Here is a 23,144-nt window from a genome sequence, read left to right on the forward strand (position 1 = left end):
GCGTAATCGCCCAGAGGTTCCGCCAGAATATAGAAAAAAAGACGAGGTCTTCGGTGTCTCCGCAGCATTTATGTTCCAACCCGTGCAAATCAGGCTGCGCAATTTCAAGCAGGAAGTGCCAGTGCTGGCTGAAAACTCTAGCTGACTGCATGGACTCTCCGAGCGGGCACCAATCAATCGATTCGACATTGTTGTACAGGAGTGGGTGTTGGACCACGCTGTACTTTGCAACCAGAAACATAGTAGGGGGTTCAGACTTTCTGTATCCATGCAGCGGTGTCCGCGATCGAACACCCGTTAATGCTCTGAGATTATCAGAGCTTCGCTCAGAGCAGAATGGATCAAATCCCGTCACTTGTGCGGTCCAGCCTTGAGGCTTTTGGAAATCTAATCCCCTTCTTTGAGCTCGCAGATCCGGTGCAGGCAAATATCGTACGGTCTCATTTCGCCAGATTCAAGCTGTGGGCTGGCACTATGGGCGCTCATCGCGCATCAGGGATGCGATCCTTGACTTATCGCCTTCGGGATGCATCCGCGATTCGGTCTCATGTTATATCACTGCTCGAAGATCTGCAAGGCTCCCTTAGAGAAGGTATTCTTTTATCATCAGCGCAGAGTTCCTCCTGTCCTTGCAATCCACAGTTGGAGACCGAAGAAGCTAACATCCGGCGAGCTATTTCTTTTCTCGAGTCCTCTCACCCTGCCGACGAAGAGCAGTATTACGACCCTATTGACGATGAACTCGCCCAATTACTCGGCGACACTGAACACATTGCCCGCGACGGTGTTAACTATCATACCGAGCTCACACGTTGCCTGACACAAGATGGAGAAATTATTGACTGCCTTTTGAGGCTGTCCGTTACTATCAGCAACCCAGCCCCTCACGACCAGTTCAAGTCCCGCGTTGATGTGCAAACAACTCACTACGAGCGGTACGATGTCAACCACGTCCAGGAAAAGTTTCCCAAGCTTGAGTCGTCCATAAGTCATAGGCTCGGCAGGGCGTTGACCCAGCGCCGTGGCTATTTCAAATATCGCCAGAACCACCATCTTCGGCTACGAGAAGGCTTGGAAGGGGACGAGGCTGGGAGAAGCGAAGGCGATGGGACTACTGAAACCTCACCTATTCCCCGGCGTCTGTTCGATCTCCATATTCCCGATGTTCCTTCCTCCGACCTTTCTGCAACATCTTATGCTCGCTCAACCACCTTAGACACGTCGGTCATTCGCGTTCCGCCTCTGCCGAAAGAGCATGCTGACGGTCCATTTTTGTGCCCATTTTGTTTTACGCTCATTCAAGTGGACACAAAACATGAGTGGAAGCACGTGTATCTTTTTTTGTCCCCTTTCTTAGCCAGTCACTCAACTACTAATTTAATGCTTCTGCAGAAAACACATTTTCAGAGATTTGAGACCCTACGTATGCATCTGGACTTCCTGCCCGTCTCCAGGACAAGAATTCCAAAGACGAAAAGACTGGATGCGCCATATGACTCAGGAACATTGGAGACAGTGGCATTGTCCCTTCGGATGTTCAATTACCTTTGATGGCTACAGGAATCTTGAGGCCCATCTCAAGAAAAAGCACCCAGGAGAGGTCCCTGTCGAGAGATTGCATGAAATTTCGCTCCTGAGTAGTCGTATTGAAGGTGAAAAAGCCAAAGGACAGTGCCCGCTATGCCAGAAATTCGAGGTCAAAACTGTCCATCAGTATGGATCACACATCGGCCACCATCTTGAGCAACTCGCACTCTTCGTACTTCCAGACATGGACGAATCTGACGGAGAAGATATCGAGAAAGAGAATAGTCAAGTCAAAGACGCCAGCAAGAGACAGGAAGATCGTCTCGAACATGGTAGCAACACTGAGCCGTTGGAGCCGGATGTTGACAAAACGGAAAACTTACCCAAGCAGGCAACTATTGATACATCTAGTGAGTCTGGTCTATCAATTGGAGAAAGTCTTGACGAAGGTATCCCGATAGGCTCTTGGACGACTCAAACTCGTATATACGACAAGGAGGCGCGGTCTTCGCGTTCGCCAGACATCGAGCCAGGGGAGCGAGAGGGAAGCCTTAGAAACATTTTGAATCACGAGATATGTGCAACCAGAGCTCAGGATGATGAGCAATCTCTTGAGGGTGGGGGAGAGTCAGACCTACGACAGGTTCAAAAAATTGGCCAGGAAGAGCATAGTAGGATTAACCTGCCAAGAGCACTCGACCGGCTATCGATCAACTCAGACAGAGACGATTATCAGCTAGGAAAGACCACCAAAGTGCAGTATCAGTATATACAAGAAAAGAAGTGGTTCTGCGCTTGGTGTCACTTTGGTGCACTGGACTGGACTTATGATACGCTCTGTCTGGAGTGCGGGCGTGCAAGGGATCAGTACTGCAGAATAGAGTACCGAACCAGAAAGATTAGACGGTCCTAGGTGGGTTATGGAAGCGAAGAGCTTCGTCATGTAAGTCGGAGGCGGCGCAGCAGGTAGCTGGGGATCGAAAGAGTACATACCGAACTATATTTTCGATTCAATGTTTTGATGGTCATTTTTTCGATCAACAGCATGATTCCGCAGCTTCTACCAGGGAACGGCAAAGTCCGTCACGATAGCAAATTTGAAGCTAACCACTTCCGTGGGTGACATATATTCTGGAATGCTGTACATTCTTGAATGTCAGCCCAATTTTGAGTGGCCTTACCTCACTACCGAAACAGAATGCCATCTCGAGCTGAAGCCGGCGCTGACCAGGTAAGCCCTTGTCTTTGGCTGTGTTCAGACCACTGAGCACTCTTCTACAGACTTGTATTCTGTATTTGACACTACATTGCAAAAGTCGTTGGATCCGGGAAGCTTCAACACTGAAGGGTAAAGCACGTGGGGCGTATGAGAGTCTCTGCAAATAAAGAGACGTCAAAATGACAAATAATTGATCGCATGTTTGGCGAAGACGCCATTCTTATCAATGTCACCATATATTACAATCCTTATCACTGTGACTATCTTCAGAAGCAAAGCTTGCTAGTAAGGTGAATAAGCAGTGTTGAACTGAGATTTCGTTGGTCAGGTAGACTTTTTCCATGGAATCCGTTGGAAGCGAGCCATTCTCTGTGTCTTATTTTACAGCATTTCCGTCGTATTGCATTTGTCACTACTGGCCGGCCTTTTGGGATTGGCCCAACGATAGAGATGGAGTTTCAGATTAAGCAGAATGTCACCCTGGGCCAGCCGGCCCGAATGCAGTACAAATTCTTCTACGATTGCAGATTGGTGGCCGCGGTACGTTCACTTGCAATAATGTTCGCACTAATGTCAGCCTACAGCGTCGCATTCCAACTCGCACTAGTTCAGATCTCTGATAGCAGGAGCATAGATATTGATAACCGTCCCAACGCTTTTCCTCACTCTGGATTTGCTACGGGGCAGCTCAATCACGGAACGAAGATGAGGCGTTCTTTCCTGGACCCTTCAGTCTTCTTGCTGGCTCTAGTACCAATATTGGTTAGCAGCGATGCTACCAGCGCCGAGAACGCCACTGTGTCAGACTCGAGATTACGAACTTGGTGGCATAAGAACGGCGAGATCAACTACGAGACTGCTGTTCAGGAGCAAAATGTCCGACAATCTCATGTTTACTCAGCTTGGGTAAAATCGAATGCAGATCCCGCAGAGGAATGGTATGTAATCCCCTTCGAGAGCGCAAGAGTTTCGGTTGACATCATTAGCTACAATTCCTTCGTCTATGAGTCTATTCCTCGCAATGGGCAAGGAAACATTATCACGCCAGGTGATCCAGACTCGGAAACCGATGCGTACGATGCAATCACGATAGAAGCTGATATCTGGATTACTATGGCCTGGACCCAGTTCCTTTACAGTACAGATGCTTGGGTGAAGATTAGTCGACGCAACAATATCCCAAGCAATGCGAGTAATGTTGTGATCCGGCCTTCGACCATTGACTTCAAGATCAAATATGATGCCGACGGTAATGTGTATGTGCTCGTTCCCTACCGAAGCCAAGGGTACAGATTCTCTGTCGAATTCCAGGACAATCTCTACAGCTATCGTGACAACTGCGACTCAACAGTCTGCGACTTCGTACAGAACTGGCACCCTGACGGACCTAATTACGTTTCAGAGCTCACTGATGATATGCCAGTCATGGGTGTTGAGCCTCATGACGCTCTCCTCATCTTCGCGAGCCCCTTTCCCCAAGCGGACCTCGTTCCAGACCAGTCTTCCCCAGACACTTACGTCGTGCAGCCAGGCCGAGTCCCGGACCTAAGCGACGTCGATAATACGAACGTGTATTTCGCTCCAGGAACATACTGGATGACTGCAACGGACCATGCTGTCCTTTCGGAGTCTGTGGAATGGGTCTATCTCGCGCCCGGTGCCTTTGTGAAAGGTGCGATCGAGTTCACAACAAATGCTACCACAATCAAAGCGACAGGACACGGCGTCCTATCAGGGGAGCAATACGTGTACCAAGCCAACACAGCCCAAGGTTATCAAAACATACAGTCCAACGCAGACAGCCTGCGCATGTGGAGTGGATACAGTACCCCAGACCAACAGCAGACCTTCGTCCTCGCCGGCCTGACGACCAACGCGCCGCCCTTCAACAGCATCGACTTCACAGGCGACTTGAACACAATTTCCATCGACCAGTCGGACTACAAGCAGGTTGGCGCTTTTTTTGGCCAGACAGACGGCACGACTCTACATTCGGGGTCTAGCGTGCGGGACACCTTCTATCACTCCGGCGACGACACGATCAAGACATACGGCTCGAACATCACGGTGCGCGACGTGGTCGTGTGGAAGGGCAAGACCGCACCAGTGATCCAATTTGGGTGGCAGAGCCGGAACCTGAGCAATATCACGGTCGATGGCGTGGATGTCATCCACATGAAATATTCCAGCAACGCGAGCCACCCGAGCATCATCGGTGCCAACCAGGTCTACGGGTACTCCGAGGACGACACCAGCACAGCGAACTTGAACAACACCGTGCAAGATGTGTTCTTTGGCAATATCAGAACGGGTCAGTATAAGAATCTTCCCCTTACGATGTCCCATCCGTCTTTTATCAGAATTTTTCAAATGCATCGCTTCGGGCTCTGTAGCAGATCGTTGACGCATAACAGAGGGGATTGGGGGCAACCTGATGCGCATTGTGCCGCTTGCGCACTACGAGAACGTCACTATCGAGAACGTTAGTTTGGAGACGTTTAGTGACAGGAGCAATAGCATCTACAGGAGTGAGCTGCCGTTGTGGGAGGACGAAGACGGAAATCTGGTCTCCATTACGGGCTTCACAGTGAGGAACTTCAGTGTTGGCGGGGAGGCTATCCTGCCAATTCTGGGCAATGTTGGGCCGTTCGGCCTGGGAGGTCTCAATATTGCGAAGCCACTTCTGACAGGAGGTGGCGTGGTCATTGAGTGATGGACATTCGGTATGACCGGGTCAGACATGGCGATGCGAAATTAGAGTGGGAATTACACAAGACTAGATTTAGACCTTTCTGATTTTTTCTCTTTCACTTTCTCTTTCTATTTCTATTTTCCACCTGCGTTCCAGACTTCTTTCTTTCTTTTCTTTTATTACTTCTCACACGCGCGACCACATAGAGATTCAGATCGATAGAGAGAGAATTGGACGTCGACTTTGGGCTGGATAAATCAAAGCATCTTATCATCCGCAACACAACAAAAGATCCAAAGCCCTGAGCCTCCCAACACTTGAAGTTCATACAGCAGGTGTAACTGGGTTTGCCACTCTTTCCGACATTTCTTACTCTAAAGACTATATGTCTCCACCCAAAAATGCCGAGAAAATCATATTGTTAGACTACGTTGATCGGTGGCAATTTTTAAAATGCATGGAACCATTTCTTGGGAAGCGCATTACGGTAGTTTGGCCTGCCATTACTAATTTTGCAATCGATTCCTCATCGTTGAATTATGCTTCCTGCTTCTATGGTCTATTGGCTGGATAGGCCAAGGTGACGAAAAGTGATCCCTGGATGATGATGTAGGTTCGTCATGGCTGACTGTCAGGTGCTCGGCTGGATCCGGGATGGGCGATGTGACACCAGTTCAACAACAAAAAGAAGCTGACCGTAGGCACGCAGGTTGAACTAAGGCCAAGACTCATCGACACATGATCATTCTTTTTCAAACATATTAATAGAGGATGTAACGAATCATGGTATAGAATAAAGCAGAGCAATCCAAGATAGAATCAAGATCCACGTGTCCATTTGCAACCACCATGGACTCCAAGTCTCTATTGCACATTCCAATCAACCCTTCAAACCGAAAGCCACTCCTCCGGCATGCCCCAACTCCGGCTGAAACCGAGAAGCCTCCAAGACTACCCGTAAAAGAAACACGAGTCCACCCTAGCGGGTCCGCGGGCAATGAAGACGGCAGCATCTACTTCATCGGCACAGCAACGACGGTGATAGAATGGGCAGGCGTGCGCATCCTGACAGATCCCAACTTCCTGCACGCGGGCGACCATGTGCACCTGGGCCCGGGCGTCACGGCGCAGCGGCAGACCAACCCGGCAGTGGACCTCGAGCAGCTCCCCGGGCTGGACTGCATCCTTCTGTCGCACTTTCACCAGGACCACTTCGACAAGAAGGTCGAGAGGGCCTTGGGGCGAGATGTGCCGATCCTCACCACGCCGCATGCCGAAGGATGCCTTACGGATGATGGGATCGAGGGCGGGCCGTTCCGGGCTGTGACCAGTCTTGACCATTTCGAGAGTGCGATGTTGGAGGTCAGTGGATCGGGCGCCGAGTCGAGACCCGTGTTCAAAGTCACGGGCATGCCGGGGAAACACGTCCCTCTTGGCCCGCTGACGGTCGCAAATGAGCTCCTGGGTGCAGTGCCACCGACCAATGGCTGGCTGCTAGAGCTGGGCCATTCTAAGGACAGCGAGCCTCAGCCGAGAGATGTTAATACGGGTTTCCGGATCTACATCTCGGGAGACACGTTGTACATCGAGGACCTCCTGAAAGACATCCCTGAGTGGCTCAAGGGTGAGAATATCGACCTGATGCTAGTGCACCTGGGCGGCACCACAATACCCGGCCCAAAGGCACCGGTGGTAATGGTGACGATGGATGCGAAGCAGGGCGTGAAGCTGATGAGGCTCATGGATCCGGACGTGACGATTCCGATCCACTACGATGACTATGATGTGTTCTTGTCACCATTGGAGGACTTTAAGAAGGAGGTCATTCAGGCTGGGCTGAAGGACAGGGTGGTATATTTGGATCGCGGCGACCAATACCGCTTTTCAGTCACCAATGACAGTGGCTCTGCTTGATTCAGCTAGGCATTCAATTTCTTGATTACAAACCATGGGCGGCATTGATGGATCTTGTCCTTGGTTCAGATGCACTTATTAGCACACGTTACCTTCAAGATCCTGATGAATCGACTAACGACAGGCTTTAGGACTCCAAAGTGCGTGACTTTTCCACGCCCGCTATTGCCTTTACTGCTTAGTCCCAAGGCCATTTCTCAGAATTACCGACCTGACGCCAGAATGAGATGGCATAATGACAAGAGCGTGGTGGGTAAGAGGTGCATCAATACAGGAATTGCATATAGCTACTGAGTTTCAATTTTAAGGCTGGCAGGCCTCGAGTCCAGCGAGTGGCCTATGTTATGGCTGGCAGAAGGCACTCCCTTGTTGATGCTCTAGCCGACTTGCAAACATGAATATGCATGGCCTTCTTCTCCTTTTAGGATTAACTGAGATATTTACCAGGTCACACTCTTTGATAGCGTAGGTCCACAAAAATGCGCGAGGAAACCCTACAAAGTTGCTGCCTGCGGCTAAGCCTGGATCACTAGCAAGATCTTACGGTAACAGTAATGTTTACTTGTCGTTCATCATGGCCCTCTGACGTTCAGTCCTGAACTTCTTGTAGTTTGTTCGCGAATTCACAAAAATGAGACCGGTTCCGGACGAGATCTGGCACCAGATCTTCTCCCATCATCAATGCGTCCTCGTCGAAGACAAGTGGTGGTTGTAAGTGCGGAGCCCAGGTCGACCGCTCGCCCCTGGAAACACTCACTTCCATCGCCCTCGTATCTAAACAGTTCTACCGTGTGGCACTGCCTCTTATATACCAAACTCTCCTTCTCGAAGGAGGCGATAGCGAAACGACGCGACATGAACATCTTACCCGCAACGCTGGCGGCCGGTCCCAACCTCGGGCTACACACTCGCACAATTACTCTCGATGATGCCGACTTGCCGCCCACTTTCGTCTTTGGTCTGATGATACAAAAACTATTGAAATCCCTCGAGCTACCTACTACATTGCGAAAGCACATCGAGACCAGGCTTGAGGAAGACGCCAGATACAATTATTACAGTTCCAGATATGTCGGCGTTGCTGTCTTCATACTTGCCTTGACGCCGTACGTTCGGCTGGGTCGACTGCAGCTATCACGGAATATCTCAATCTTTGATCTGGATGATGAGCGGGCGTTCTGATATGACCGAACAACTCATGCAGGACACTGAGAAGGGAGATTCGGACACGGAGGAAGATAGAATCGATGAGGAAACACGCAAGGATGATGCAGTTAATCTCAGCGCACATGAAATGGCGGGAGCATCTTTTGCGAACTACGGCCTCCCAGACTTGGAAGAACTGCGCCTGCGAACTGGTGACTGCACAGATAATAGTACCTACATCCACTCCATCGAGGCTGCGCTTCTGCACCCCAATCTAAAAGTTCTACGCCTGCTTGGTATCGACTGGCTTCAAAAGAGTCTCAGGCTGCTGAAATGGCCTGATGAGCCCTGCAGTGTCCAGTTGCTTGAGTTGAAGGAAAACTTGATCGAAGCCTCGAGCCTCAGACACATATTCTCTCGTTTCACGAGCCTCCGCACCTTGCTCATTCATCTCGCCGACTGTCGCAGATACAGTAAGTAGAATCCCGTTATAGTTTACCCTTTTCTGGAACCAGAGCCTGCTTCATCCAGAGTCTGTGATCATTGCTTGCCTTCAAGCTCTTCATCAGGAGGCAGCTTTTGAGACAGGCAAGGAATAAATAGAGGCTTTCTGTCCACGATCTTGAATATCGCTCCTTCGCCAGTGTTTGGGTAGCTGATTCGGAATCCTGCAGTGTATGACACGGATGAGATCGAGTGGGAGGTTTACCTGAACGAATTTGGCTCCATCCTAAGGGAGCTGGGCCAAGACTTAGTCGAGTTCAGCCTGCACACCACCAATTTTGAGTCCGACGGCATCTGCGAGGGTCACCTCGGGTCTCTCCGAGAGATGAGATCGCTCAGGCATCTCAAGGTCATCTACACCGACCTCGTAAATACTCGTGTCGAGCCATCGGAGCAGGTCTCCAAGCTGGTTGACGTCTTGCCGCCCTCCCTTGAGACACTGCACCTGCACTGGGACGACAGACACTGCGGTCAGGAATATTACAAGCGGCGTTGTGAATACGTTAACCAGGGGGTGACGGAGCTGCTCGAGCATGGGCATATGCCAAACCTGCGGCAAGTCAGTATCGAACGATATTATAATGAGACCATGGAAGGCGAGTTCGATGGGCCGATAGGTGGATGGGACATGACGGTCGAGAACGTGCATCTTTGGGCGACCTATAGCTCTTCAGGATGCATGCGGACCATTGTGACTTTTACAAGGAGCTATTGAAGAACAAAGTAAAACAAGTCGAAGCAGTAATTCTTCTTAAAGTGTAATTATGGTACGACAAAGCCAGCTCGAGGCGTAAGCAGAAATACTAATGGGCTTCTTCGCGGGCTTGATCTTTTTGCTTTTGTTCATCCGTGATGGCGTGCTGCGAATATATTTTGGCTGATAACCTATATATCTTCACTTGTTACCAGACATGCAGATTCCCTGTGCGCGACGTAACCATGCTTCACTTTGGGTTACATAGCAATACATCACTTGGATGGTGGAGTGATGATGGCTGATGTACTGGAATCTGTTATCATGCTCTCCTCCTCTTGCTCCTCCTCGTCCCGGCTGGTTGTAACGTAGCTTTGTCCTCTGCTTCCACCTTCACAGTCTCAGCTACTACTACGCTCTTCCGCTTCCTTGATGGCGTAGTGATGGGAGTGACGAAGGCGACATCATCCTTCGTCTCTACTTTGACCGCCATATCAGCGGTGCTGTCTTCCTCTGGGGCCTTCTCAACCAGCCGGTCCGAGAAGGTCCTCAGGTCAGCCGTGAACAGCACTGAGTGGGCCCAACCGGCTTGGCTGCCCCAGAGGTCCCTGAAATGGTCCCCGACAGCATCGTACAGGGCCTTCGTGAGCGTCTTATTTTTGCTCTTTCCTCCAAACTTGTAATCGCGCATTGCGATCTGCCAGACATGGGTGTCTACGGGGACAGCCTCGCCCCAGCCCAGGCCCATGAGGCAGACACAGTCGGCGACCTTGGGTCCAACGCCGGTGAGCTGGAGCAGCTGCTCGTGAGCTCGTTTGTATGTCGGTGCTTCGTCATCCGTCCACGTCTTCCCCGGTGTTGCGCCCCAAGCAATGCTGGCCGGGTTTCGCAGGCTCAGTAGCCATCCTTCCGGTCTTTCCTTGGAGATATTCTGGGCCGTCTGGGCTATATAGCGAGCCCTGTATCCAAATCCTAGTTCACGGAGGTGAGCCTCGACCCCTGGAGCTGTGAGCGCGGCTGGGGTGGGAAAATCGTGGAAGACCTCCTCGCCAACGGTCCCGATGTAGGGCCCGTAGTGGAGGCAGAGCTTGTGGACCATCTGCGATATCCTCGAGATGTTGTTGTTGCTGCTGCATATGAATCCGATGAGGGCCTCCCATGCATCCTGGTTCAGCATGCGGACACCCGTGAACTTGGGTGCGCGTTTCCGAAAGTTTGGGTCCGCGTCTGCCCATTGCTTGTACAGCAAAGCCAGGTCATGATGCAGGTTGAAGTAGTTCTTCAGCAGGGCTTCTGTATCATCGGCTGGCTGCTCTTCCGGCGTGCTCACACCTGTGGATGAAGCTGGAGGTGTTAAGGGAACAGGGGCAGTCTTTGGCCAGGTGGCACGGTAATGCAGATGGTCTGCGTCCTGCCTCAGGGACACAATCCTGCCGTGATGTGTACAATGCCTATAAGTGGTGTCAGTCTGATTGTTAAAGCAGCAACAAGTAAAAAGAACGGAGTAGTGCCAACAGACCATTCATCGTTGAGCTTGCGCCATCTGAAAGACTGCCCACAACGCAGCGTGGTGTCGATGCAGAGCTCGGTGAGGCTCAACGGCAGCTTGCGCCATTCGGGCGTCTTGAGGGCACCCATAGCCGAGTTGTGGGTGAGATAGAAGCCGTTCTTGAGGGATGACTTAGATTTGGGGAATTGCCGTCCAAAAAGAGAAGACGGTGGGCCTGGAAGTGGGCATGAAAATGGCCAAGGTGAAGGCCAGTCTTGCCCGTGATGAAAAGGGGCCGGTGAGCTTTCTGGCGTTCAGGGTCTTTGCCACTGGTGCGCACAACGGGCACACAGGGGGAGCTGAGCCGAGTCCAACATTGGAAGGTCGAGTCGCAGGGGTCTCTGGCCAAAGCTACAAGGGTACAGGGGTCCCCTCAGGGCGTTAGGCCTAGCTTGGCCTAGCACCACCTGCCCAAGTCCAGCCTCGCGCTGGATTTTCGAGCGGGAGGGCCCAAGCTGCTGCTGCTGCTGCTGGTGGAGGTGGTGCTTGCGTTGCTTTGCTTTGCTTGCTGTGGTCTGCTTCCCTGGCATCAGCTTTTTATCTGGGGCCCTGCACTACTTGCGACATCAACACCACAACCCACAGCCCTCCGCTGCCACCAGCAAGCCGCCCATTAATCGCACAACGACTCCATTTCCTGTCGCATCTTGAGGGTAAGCTCCTCTGCCAGGTCAATCATGAGCGGCGACACATACTCATCGCGCGGTAGGTTCCGCTCCCGTCTCCATTCCAACTTGATCGCGGGCCAACTGTTGCTAACCATGGATCGAAAAGATGGAGGCCGCCATGGCTCATCCAGGGACTACGGTGTAAGTGCTATCTATTCGTCTCTTCTGCATCTCGTCCTGCTGGTCAATTCTTGGCACGGTGCCAACCAAAATGAGGGCACCTCACCGAACCCAGTTCAGGCATGGCTGTTTCTACACGAGTGCCTGGCAGAAACCATGGTGTCGAGAGCATGTCTATTTACCTGCTGCTCGTCTAATTGCTGACACTTCGCTCCATGCAGTCGTCCCGCCGCGACCGTGATGATCGACGAGACCGTGGCCATGATCGCGACCGCCGCCGCCGTTCTCGATCGCCCTACGATAGCTCCCGTCGGCGCGATGTAGGCGGCGAGGTAGACACCTACTCATCCAGCCGAAACCACCGCGATAGAGAACGCGAGGACAGATATGGGGGGCGAGACCGCCGTGGAGACCGAGACTGGGACCGCGAGAGACCACCACGACGTGAGGGCGGCGGCCGCAGGGACGACGACAGACCCCCGCGTCGCGATCGTGACCTCTTTGACGACAGGCGCCGCGGTGGAGGCGGAGGCCGTGGTGGAGGTGGTGGACGGGACAGAGATAGGGACAGGGATAGGGACCAGGACGAATTCAGGGACCAGCGGCGCCGCAGTGATTCGCCGCCACCTAAGAAGAGAGAGCCTACTCCCGACCTGACCGACATCACTCCCGTCCTGGAACGCAAGAGGCGCTTGGTGCAGTGGGACATCAAGCCTCCTGGTTACGAGAACGTGACTGCCGAGCAGGCCAAACTCTCCGGGATGTTCCCATTGCCCGGTGCTCCCAGACAGCAGCAGATGGACCCAACCAAGCTCCAGGCGTTTATGAACCAGCCCGGAAACTCTGTCAGCAGCGCGACCCTCAAGCCTACCAACTCGCGGCAGGCCAAGCGCCTTGTCGTCTCGAACCTCCCTCCCTCCGCGACCGAAGACAGCATCCTGAGCTACTTCAACCTGCAGCTGAATGGGCTGAACGTTATCGAATCTACCGACCCCTGCGCACTCGTCCAACTATCCGCCGACCGTTCTTTTGCCCTGGTCGAGTTCAAGACTCCCGACGACGCCACCGTTGCTCTGGCTTGGGACGGTCAGTCGATGGAGGCAGACGATGCCAACGGCGCGGCCAATGGCACGGCATCCGGTCTGCAGATCCGACGGCCCAAGGACTATATCGTTCCAGCTGTTGTCGATGACCCCAACTACGAGCCCGGCCGTGTCTCTAACGTCGTGATCGACACGCCGAACAAGATCAGCGTGACCAACGTCCCGCCATACCTGACAACTGAGCAGGTCCTGGAGTTGCTGAGCAGCTTTGGTGAGCTCAAGGCATTCGTTTTGGTCCAGGATCGTAGCACAGAGGAGTCACGAGTAAGCTTTTATCTCACATTGAATCTCTGCAAACCCATGTTTGGCTAATCAATCATTTCACAGGGCATTTCTTTCTGCGAATATCTCGACCCGGCCGCCACTGAAGTCGCGATTAAGGCTCTCGACAACATGGAGCTAGGAGAGAACCACCTCAAGGTCCGCAAGGCTAGCATAGGAATCACGCAGGTTGCGGGTGTGGAGATGGGCGTGAACGCCATGTCTATGCTTGCCGGCACCACATCCACCGATTCGGAGGTCACGCGCATCCTGCAGCTGCTGAACATGGTAACTCCAGAGGAGCTGATGGACAACGATGATTATGAAGGTATGCTCAGCCTTGGCGCATCCACGAAAGACGGCAGATATGCTGACACATTTACAGAGATCTGCGACGATGTTCGGGACGAATGTTCCAAGTATGGACAGATAGTGGAGATCAAGGTTCCCCGACCTGTTGGTGGCAGCCGACAGTCCGCTGGTGTGGGCAAGATTTTTGTCAAGTATGACACCCCGGAGTCGGCCACGAAGGCGCTGAAGGCCCTGGCCGGAAGGAAGTTCGCAGACCGGACCGTGGTCACGACTTACTTCCCCGAGGAGAACTTTGAAGTGGGTGCTTGGTAAACTAGCAAAAGATGGGCAGGTTAGGGCGCCACAATAATTGGCAGGTTGAGTAGCAGCAAACAAGTGAAAAGGGCACCGTGCAGTATCAAAGGAAGTTACAATAAACATTCCAGATTTAACGAGACGGTCGGGGGAAAGCAACCGGGACAGCAGCTGGTCAAACCAATCTATCATGCAAGACTCCGAACAGGAGGTTGTTGTAACATGGCCTTGTACAGTAGAGGGTAGTTCAGCACTGAGCGTATGCAAAATGATCTTAACGAGCAGTAGTGAAGAGCGTGTGGAATTGTTGGGCAACGTCATCACAGGTGGCGCCCGCATGGAAGGACGCAGGTCAAAACAGGTACGAGATCAATCAGGTTCATATTAAGGCTAATGCTAGGGGAGTCGCTCACTCAGGTAAGCTGAGCAAAGACGTTTGAGGACGCAGGGTGACGCTGCCGAGGCCAGCAAGTCCGTTCAGAAGACCACAGATACGGCAGAAAGATTCCTACAAGTCTGTAACACGCAATTAGCAACCAAAATCGAAAGAGAAAGCTTCAATAAAAAGATGCATTGCGGCCATGTGCGTGCTGTCAGAAGTCCATTACATTCATCGGAATCCCGAAGGAAGCCTAACATAAGAGGTACCAGAATAGTATTTATAAAAATAGGTTGTTGATCATCAGGTGAGCACGACGCGAGGAAAGAGATGTTTGCCTGTAACTTACCAGCTGGATTATTTTGATTGAGAGGTTGTTGGCTGTTGTCAACAAGTGTGTTGCGTTGAGGAATGAAAGAATCTTGAGCTTTGCTCGAAAGGTTTGCAGATGAAGCTACCAGGTGGACCCACCCGATCAAGGTTGCAAGCTCTTCGCCGATCCAACATCGGCTTCCCAGTCCACGGTCCGACCATTTCGCCGCGGACCCACTTCTGCGTCCAGGCCCACGCAAACATCCAACGTGGCCAAAATTTGCCGTCCCGCTCAGCAATCGCCGCAGCTAATTCTTAACCAGCACGACAAGTCCTTTTTGACGACGACCACGACGACACCAGTCCCTCTCCTCCTCGCACCGTCAAACACCCCCAATCTTCAATCAAAATGGGTCGTCTTCACTCCAACGGAAAGGGAATTTCGGCTTCCGCCGTCCCCTACAGCCGCAGCGCTCCCTCGTGGCTCAAGACCACCCCCGACCAGGTCGTCGACCAGATCTGCAAGCTGGCCAAGAAGGGTGCCACCCCATCCCAGATCGGTGTCATCCTGCGTGACTCCCACGGAGTTGCCCAGGTCAAGGTCGTCACTGGTATGTTGTGCTTATCTGCCAGGCATTGGGAATGCGAAGGTGCAGGCATGATTGATGGAAGCTGACTTTCGTGTGCGCAACCAGGTAACAAGATTCTGCGAATCCTCAAGTCCAGCGGTACGGATCACCCAGTCTGAGAAACCCCATTATGAACGCGATCCATCCAACGAGCGATTGAACGATCGAGCGAACAACAAATCCTTTGCACTGCGATGCCATGCCCTCTGCAGCGCAGACACGCCTGAAACTCGGTGCCCACGGCACGACTTCAGGACGTGAGCCGGGCGGCTGAAATATGCGCAACAAACAAACATATGCCTCTGTTCAGTCATGTGCTGACGGAGTGATCTACAAATAGGCCTCGCCCCTAATATCCCTGAGGACCTCTACATGTTGATCAAGAAGGTGCGTCAAGAACAATTCCCTCCCTGTACCATCTTAGTCTTTCAGCACCCCCGACCCCACGCGTGTATGCTAATAATCATCGTGTTCTCTCCAGGCCGTCGCTGTCCGCAAGCACCTCGAGCGCAACCGCAAGGACAAGGACTCCAAGTTCCGCCTGATTCTGATCGAGTCCCGTATCCACCGTCTGGCCCGTTACTACAAGACCGTCGGTGTCCTGCCCCCCACCTGGCGCTACGAGGCCGCCACCGCCTCCACTCTCGTCGCCTAAGCGGTATCTGCTACTGCTGTCGCTGTCATGCGTCGATGATGAATGGAGTCTGGTCGTGGAGGGAAGCCCGGGGGAAAAGTGCATTATTGGCTGGTTTATTCTTCAACCTCTTGCGATGATTACGGTCTGGTATGGAGTTTGGGAAGGACGGGAACCGAAACCGACGGGTCAATCCGATCGACAAGAGCTCGGTTTGGGAGGTTATACCATCTCACGCCTCCCTTTGGTAGAGGGTAGACGAGAAAACAATTCTAACACGCCTGCACTACCACCTCGTACAGTACCATAATGACGGAGATTTACCATGTCAAACACGAGAGGTCATTGTGCGGTGAATGATGTGTGCAATTGAGAAAAATGGTATCTTGTGTAATTTCCATCCCTACGACGCCTTGCAATTCCTTGAAGGATCAACAGTCCGAACACGGATGACACCCTAGAACGCCGCCCTCTTTCATGCCGCCGAACTTTTTCATCGCAATGCCCCGAACTCAAAGCGAAAGCCGCAAGGCTCCACGCAAGCGTGTCTTCACATTAAAGATGTCACTCAGAGTCAATCGTACTCCGTCACATGCAAATTGTTTCCGTCGCAGACCGCTCTGGTCACACCGAGTGCCGGAGTCCATCGCCATCCATGTCTGTTGGTACGTGTCCAAGGTCAGAAAAAAAGACTGATATGGATGTAGACTGATGCGACGCGACATACTCATGTGGGCAGCAAGCCTGACCCAGCCCATCATACCGTCAGTTCCAGGATCCGGCAACGGCCTTGTGCAAGACAACGCCACAGTCAAGGACAAATTTTCTTGCAGAGAACGACGTGCCTCCATTTGTCGTATCGTATCTATTGCTCGGTGGTGGTATCGGCGCCGTTCTCTTTCTTCTCCTTGTCGCCTTCGGGAGCAGAGGCGGCAGCAGGGGTACCATCTGTAGTGGCACGCTCGAGCTCGGCGCTGCGCTTGAGCAGGAATTCGCCTAGGACGCGGAGGGGGTCGGCGGGCCTGTCGGTCATTCGAATGAGGCGGTTAGCAGCAAATCTTGACCTTGAATGCGAAAGGGAGATAGGAAAGTATTAGGCAGCGGATCACCGCACATACTGCTCCTTGGCCACGACCTTCATGCCTTCCATGACGTGATAGGTCACCTTGCTGTTCAGGTACTGGCGCGTGGGGGCGCCGTGGGCGGCGGGCTCGGTGGGCATGGTGACTCTATCAGCAGTGCGGTCGGCCGGGGCGGCCGAGGCGGCGCGCGAGGAGGAGGTGTTGTTGTCCAGACGGGCAGGCACGTTTTCCTTGGAGCCAGTAGGCGTGGAGGTGCGGTTGGGAGTGGGCGGATTGGTCGAGGTGGAGGCGGCGGTGGTTGTAGTCGCGTTGTTGCTGGCAAGCGAGAGCTGGGCGAGACGGTTAGAAGGGACTGTGAGGTGGACGAGGCCTGGGTTGCGAGGGCTGCGGTATGAAGCGGTAGGAGAGGGTTTGGCACAGTTCAGGCTCGACGACGTGGAGTTGGGTGAGGCCATCATGTCTTGTCTATGCCTGTTCAATGGGCGAAGTGTGGTGGAGGTGGGAAGGAGGTGGTTTGTCTGACACCAGAAGTGACTCTGCCAACTCTGGACAGGATTGCGTGTAGGATGAAGACAATAAATATGGGCTTGATAGACTTGGAAGACCGTGGTTATGGTCACCGTGGTGAATGTGGTGGTGGTTGTGAGAGCCAGCTACCACTTGGGATGGAGGGCCAGCATCTCATAACAGACCAGGTCGAAGACTCACAGCTGGGTTTTCTCCAGGCTTCAAAGCCTTGACTCCCGAATCCTCTACCCCAGCCATTGTGACGTCCTGCCCATTGTTATCCTTGGCTCCTCCGTTGTCCGTTGTTGAAGCAGGCGGCGCATTGCCATCAGCTTCTACGGCGCTCGTTCCATTTTCGAGGACGGGAGGGTCGAAGACAGGAGTTGGTTCTGACATGTTGCAACGGTTTGGACGACTCTGTGTTGGACAGCTCCTATTCCTGAATTCTGGATCGGGTCTGGAGCTTGAACAAATTGTGCGCCTCGGCGGCTGTTGATCGGATCGCAAGGTGTTCTGGTGCTCTGTGCAAGAGGAAGAAGTCCAAATTGAATTGAATTTGGGAGCTCGAGATTCCCTGCAGCACGTTGGACTCGGCCGCGGCAGGCTCGTCCAGCTGCAATGCGGGTGGGATGCAGGGGTCCTAATGAGAGCTGGGCATGCTCGACGCGCTAGAACGCGCCTGGTCGAATGACATCAACCGCGTCTCTCTTAGGCCTTTGTCAGCCCGTCCTCAGCGGCTTTTGGCTGCCTGGCAGAGCAGAAGAGACCAAGCCATGCCCGCAGAATCTCCATTTCCTTGTTCGATGGCTACTCTTTTCAATCAGGACTCCAATGTTGCCACGCCATGGACGCCTTTGTGCGTAGAGCAACGGCCTCGTCTACGCCTCGAGAACCCCTGGCTGACATCTCGAACTCGGGTGAAATGCCTGGCCGCCCTGCAAAGAGGTTGAGAGTCGAGGGCTCCAGACAAGATAATAGCGACTTTGAGGATGATGAGGAAACCTCCGACGCGTCAATTCGCAAACCAGTCAAGCAGCCTGTGGAAGCGCCTCCAAGGCGCACAAGGGAAGTGATACCGGACTCCGAGGACGAGGACGAGGACGAGGACGACCACGATATTTCAACCAACCATCATGAAACGGCCCTTGAAAGCGTTCTGCCTCATATCAAGGCTGATGCGGACGCAATTGAGGAGTACGAAGCCATGAGAGCCTCTCAACTAAGTGCCGAGGACACAAAAGACGCCCAGCACGAGTCTGATGTCGACCGGAGGAAGTGGGTCAGGGCCAAAAGCTCCATCTACGTCGACGCCTTCAATCTTGCTCTTGACACTGTGCTCGAAGACGAGGCCCATTTGTTCGATCAGAGAGAGATGGCTGTTTTTGGACAGTGGCGCAGTCTAAACTATGAGGCTCAGTATCTCTACGTCCGTCTGTTTCTGCGCAAAGTCGCTGCGTGGCACCGACACGACAAGCTCGGTTACTACAGCGATATTTCGGATCCTGAAGTTGCTATCGAAACATTGCAGCGGCGTCATACTTTGCCTGCAGAGAGGGAAAGCGCTAGTTCGGATCGTGACGGTGACAGTCACGGTGAAGTTGCTGGCGTCGCCCTACAAGACTGGTCCCTCGGGGATACCTTCACCTTCGCAGACTCATCCGATGAATGCATCACCTCGGTTGATGAAGCTGCCGCTCTGCTGAGTTTGGATGAACTCAAGACTTTAGCCAAGGAGGCTAAGGTCCAGGGCAAAAATAAGAGTGATATCTTGAGAAATTTGCTGCGCATGAGCTCGCGGCAAAGTGGTCTCTTGTCGGTGGGACTGCGCCGGGAGAGCACATCTGGGTCAATGGACTCTGCTGGTCGCGAGACAGGCAGCGAAACCCCTGATCCTGATCCCAAGCAAGACTCAAATCGCAATCAACACTTCCTAGCCAAGATTGTGGCCATCACAGGGCCTTGCATCAGGATTTCGCCCCCAGTTTTCAAGCTTTTTGAACGAGTGCATCTTGTCTTCTATCGGTCGACGGAATGGACAGAGAAGTCCCTGACCACCATTATCCTGGCCAAAATCTCAAGACGAAACTTTCCGCAGTACATTGTCGACCGAACATCCAACATCTTCCCCGACCGCCGGAGTCTGCTGGAATTCGAGCAGGCAATGCGACTGGAATTTGAGGTCGATCAGATTCTCGAGTTCAACGGACCCCCAGGGGATGAAGGCTACCGACGTGTGCTTGAAATTTTTGACAGCATCACTGCTCGCTGGCGAGGGCTTCTGAAAGAGGAAGAACGCAAAGAAAATCAAGTGTACGAGTTTGGAGAAGGCGCCTACCTCCGCCGCCTGAATGCCGCACATGCGTACACGAGAATCGCGCACAAGGCAGCGTACGTCTACGGTCGTTTGCATGAATATTTGGAAGAACATGCTCTCCTCACCGAGCTCCTGAACCAGCGCTTCTTCCAGATGGCTCGGCGCGGATCATGGTATCAGCGCAAAGCCCTGCTGGAAGAGCATTACATGTGGGAACAGAAACCTGACCCCAATATTACTGACCAGGAGCAACAAAAGAAACACTGGCGCCGAATAGCTGTTGCGACCTGTGAGGCTGCCTTGGAGGACCGCGATTGCCATCTCATTTACCACTTTGATTTACAGAAGCGCCTGACCAAGCTGGAAAAGCGCATTCGCATCCCTAAGCGCCTTCAGCATGATTTTGGCCACGTCCGCCTGCATAAACCCGAAGAACACAATGTCATAGGGATCCAAATTAAGCGGGATGATCCCACAGCCGGTAAGCGTGGTGGGACGAGCACCAAGACAATCTGGGTAGACGAGGCCGAAGGCGGCGGCGAGTGCAGCGTCGAGGAGATGTGCTTGTCTTACTACCGCGGCGAGGGCTGGAAGGGTTACCATTCCGAGGGCGGCATTTTAAGGACTCTTTTTGCATATCTTTTCTACGATATTCTGTTCCTATACATCCCGAACGTATTCCAAACAGCATATCAAACCTGTCCGCTGGACTTGCACACCGACGCCTTTTACCCGACTCGAGCCTCCGAGATCAACCACCGCCTCGCTGAGATCTCCAACGGCGACGCCACGCGCATTATCCGAGAGGTCGACGCCGAGCACCGCGAGAGGAGGACGTGCGTGGTGGGGCTAAACTGGGACTACGAGCTGGAGGACCTCGTAGAGCTCGCGGGCTGCTTCCGAGGCGATGCCCTCGCCGCCGTGTGCAAGGTCATGGCGCAGGAGTACAGGCAGAGGGGCGGCGGCGTCCCTGACCTCGTGCTCTGGCGGACGGAGCCGGAGCGGGAGTGCATGTTTGCCGAGGTCAAGAGTGCGAATGATCGGTTGAGTGATACCCAACGGCTATGGATTCATGTTCTGACTGGTGCTGGAGTAAGGGTCGCCTTGGTGAATGCCGTAGCGGGTCATGTTAAGGAGGTTGATTGAATCGTGATTGGATGTACACATTGCAAGAATCATACCAAGAATAGGTCCAAAAAATATAAGGAACAGAATCCTTTGCATGAGAATCTTCTAATCGGAGGCACGGGGTCAAGAGAGTGTGTGCCGTGGTAAGTGAGTGGCATGAAGGAAGGGCCCCGCTTGAGTTAGGATGAACCACACCTGCAAACCTCATGGACTGACAATTTCATCAAAGGTTAGTCTTAGAAGGATTATTGTGGCCAGTCTAGATACTTTGACTGAGATGACATTGTCTTAGTGTCGCTGGCTTCTCCAGGAGCTCGGCGCACGGAGGTTCACCACCACATCAGATGAAACGGGCCGGTGAAACATCATGGCTCAACACCAACGTCCCGGGGAAATCTCAGGAACTCTTCAATATGGGAGAACTCACCTTTCACTCTCACAAATTCAAGACTCTTAGTTCCAAAGCACCGCGCATGAAGCTTGCTCATTTACGTTGTCACTTGGCTTAAGACACAGGCTGCAAAGGTTCACGATGAGAACATCCGCCAGCATTCTACTTCTGTTGCCATGGGCGGTGTCAACACATGCAAATGATGCATCGCAACTCCCATCACAGCACCTGCGCAGCTTAGAGATATGCGCTGTCAGCCCCTTAGTTCCAGCTCAAAGTTATTTACAAGACGCACGATGGCAGTGCTCTCGCAACACAGCAGACAATACAACTACACAATCTTCATCTAAGCCTGACGTGCCCCATGAGGAGGAAGACACTTCAGGAGGATGGACAGGACCACACACCTGCGCTGGAGATTACTGCGTCTACGCACATCAGGCCTTCGCCGCCGGCCGGGGCATAGCACTGATAACCACGCCGGAATCCGCACAAGCCCTAGCCAACTTGCCAGTCTTCTCCGAGCTGGCAAGCCCAGCCGCGGCTGCATCTTTCGTCGAGTCCGCAAACATCAACGTCCGCAGCCCGGCAACCGAGGTGCGGTATATCCCGGGTAAAGGCAGAGGTTTTGCGGCAGCGCAGGCCATCCACCGAGGAACACAGGTCATGGCGTACACGCCCGCTCTGATCCTCCACCGGAACCTGGTCGATGATCTGGGACGAGCAGACCAGCTCCGGCTCCTGCGCGACGCCGTGAGCCACCTCCCCGCAGCGACGACACGCGCCGCGTTCTGGAAGCAGCTGGGCCAGACCCACGCGGAAGGCGACGACGACATCCTCGACATCGTCATGAACAACTCGTTCAACCTGCCCCTCCTCCCGGGGACGGGACTGGGCCCGTTCATCGGCAACTTCCCCGAGGTGTCGATGTACAACCACGACTGCCGGCCCAACGTGGCGTTCCACCTGGACCACGGAATCATCCACCGCACCACGGCGGCCAGCAAGGGCGGCGTCCCGGCCGGCGAGGAGTTGAGCATCTCTTACGTGGACGGATTCCGAGTGCGTGACGTGCGGCAGGCGCGCACGCTGCGCAACTGGGGCTTTGCGTGCGCGTGCGCGCAGTGCAGCCTCCCCGGGGCGCTGGCCAACGCGAGCGATAACCGCTTGTGGCGGCTGTACGAGGTCGAGAATACGCTTCTGCTGAGCGCTGATAGCAAACCCAGTGCTCCGGGGGGGGATAAGAGGCAAGGTGGCGGGAAGAAGGAGGCTCGGGCGGCGTATGAGACCCACACCTTGGATGCAGTGTCGCTGTTGCTGTCTATCTATGAGCAAGAGAGGCTGCTTGAACCTCATGGTTCGTCGGCGTACAGGCTTGCGGTGTTGAATTACAACGCGTTCCGCAGGGCGGAGGGAGCGGTGAAGTATGCATTGCTGGCGTTGGAGCAATTCCTAGTTGAGGAGGGCGCGAATTCCGTGGGTGTGAGGGAGATGGTTGCATTGTTGGATGACCCTGAGGCGCATTGGAGCTGGGGCAAAAGAATTTAGCGAGAGTTTTAGGCACATCGCTATGGAGTAGTATAGCCGTACAATGAGTTCAGGTTCTTGTTTGGTTCAGAGGGTCTTTTAATAAACCGGGCAGCATAATCAATTTTACATGTCAGCGGTACGTAACAAACGAGTAGAAATGTTAGGCATGATTGCAGAGCTACTTAAGGAGTATTTCTGAGGATGCCTCTCAGAAATAGAGAGCAAGAGCTCCCAC

General features: G+C 53.2%; 8 protein-coding genes across 8 annotated transcripts; 6 read left to right on the forward strand and 2 right to left on the reverse strand.

Annotated features, from left to right (window-relative positions):
* Positions 1-336: 336 nt before the first annotated feature.
* J7T55_010876 (uncharacterized protein) lies at positions 337-5,459 on the forward strand (the record flags this gene model as incomplete). The annotated part of the gene is made up of 6 exons (XM_053135437.1): positions 337-592; positions 674-1,220; positions 1,561-2,286; positions 2,585-2,758; positions 3,331-5,057; positions 5,161-5,459. 6 exons carry the CDS (start codon positions 337-339, stop codon positions 5,457-5,459), a joined length of 3,729 nt encoding a protein of 1,242 aa, XP_052986836.1.
* Positions 5,460-6,287: 828 nt separating this feature from the next.
* J7T55_010877 (uncharacterized protein) lies at positions 6,288-7,352 on the forward strand (the record flags this gene model as incomplete). The annotated part of the gene is made up of 1 exon (XM_053135438.1): positions 6,288-7,352. The coding sequence occupies one exon, from the start codon at positions 6,288-6,290 to the stop codon at positions 7,350-7,352; it is 1,065 nt and encodes a 354-aa protein (XP_052986837.1).
* Positions 7,353-7,983: 631 nt separating this feature from the next.
* On the forward strand, positions 7,984-9,717 carry J7T55_010878 (uncharacterized protein; the record flags this gene model as incomplete). The annotated part of the gene is made up of 4 exons (XM_053135439.1): positions 7,984-8,063; positions 8,135-8,458; positions 8,523-8,971; positions 9,173-9,717. 4 exons carry the CDS (start codon positions 7,984-7,986, stop codon positions 9,715-9,717), a joined length of 1,398 nt encoding a protein of 465 aa, XP_052986838.1.
* A 301-nt stretch (positions 9,718-10,018) lies between these two features.
* J7T55_010879 (n-glycosylase dna lyase) lies at positions 10,019-11,334 on the reverse strand (the record flags this gene model as incomplete). The annotated part of the gene is made up of 2 exons (XM_053135440.1): positions 10,019-11,147; positions 11,216-11,334. The coding sequence occupies 2 exons, from the start codon at positions 11,332-11,334 to the stop codon at positions 10,019-10,021; spliced, it is 1,248 nt and encodes a 415-aa protein (XP_052986839.1).
* Positions 11,335-11,922: 588 nt separating this feature from the next.
* On the forward strand, positions 11,923-14,021 carry J7T55_010880 (uncharacterized protein; the record flags this gene model as incomplete). The annotated part of the gene is made up of 5 exons (XM_053135441.1): positions 11,923-11,950; positions 12,020-12,054; positions 12,255-13,400; positions 13,464-13,725; positions 13,783-14,021. The coding sequence occupies 5 exons, from the start codon at positions 11,923-11,925 to the stop codon at positions 14,019-14,021; spliced, it is 1,710 nt and encodes a 569-aa protein (XP_052986840.1).
* Positions 14,022-15,103: 1,082 nt separating this feature from the next.
* Positions 15,104-15,978, forward strand: J7T55_010881 (uncharacterized protein; the record flags this gene model as incomplete). The annotated part of the gene is made up of 5 exons (XM_053135442.1): positions 15,104-15,305; positions 15,390-15,422; positions 15,536-15,580; positions 15,664-15,710; positions 15,805-15,978. The coding sequence occupies 5 exons, from the start codon at positions 15,104-15,106 to the stop codon at positions 15,976-15,978; spliced, it is 501 nt and encodes a 166-aa protein (XP_052986841.1).
* Positions 15,979-16,822: 844 nt separating this feature from the next.
* Positions 16,823-17,942, reverse strand: J7T55_010882 (uncharacterized protein; the record flags this gene model as incomplete). Its single annotated transcript, XM_053135443.1, has 3 exons — positions 16,823-16,979; positions 17,076-17,557; positions 17,748-17,942. The coding sequence occupies 3 exons, from the start codon at positions 17,940-17,942 to the stop codon at positions 16,823-16,825; spliced, it is 834 nt and encodes a 277-aa protein (XP_052986842.1).
* A 448-nt stretch (positions 17,943-18,390) lies between these two features.
* On the forward strand, positions 18,391-22,927 carry J7T55_010883 (coiled-coil domain-containing protein mtmr15; the record flags this gene model as incomplete). The annotated part of the gene is made up of 2 exons (XM_053135444.1): positions 18,391-20,952; positions 21,749-22,927. The coding sequence occupies 2 exons, from the start codon at positions 18,391-18,393 to the stop codon at positions 22,925-22,927; spliced, it is 3,741 nt and encodes a 1,246-aa protein (XP_052986843.1).
* Between the last annotated feature and the right edge of the window lie 217 nt (positions 22,928-23,144).

The sequence above is a fragment of the Diaporthe amygdali genome, assembly GCF_026229845.1.
Source record: "Diaporthe amygdali strain CAA958 chromosome Unknown NODE_55_length_279518_cov_64_759621, whole genome shotgun sequence".
Classification (NCBI taxonomy): Eukaryota; Fungi; Ascomycota; class Sordariomycetes; order Diaporthales; family Diaporthaceae; genus Diaporthe; species Diaporthe amygdali.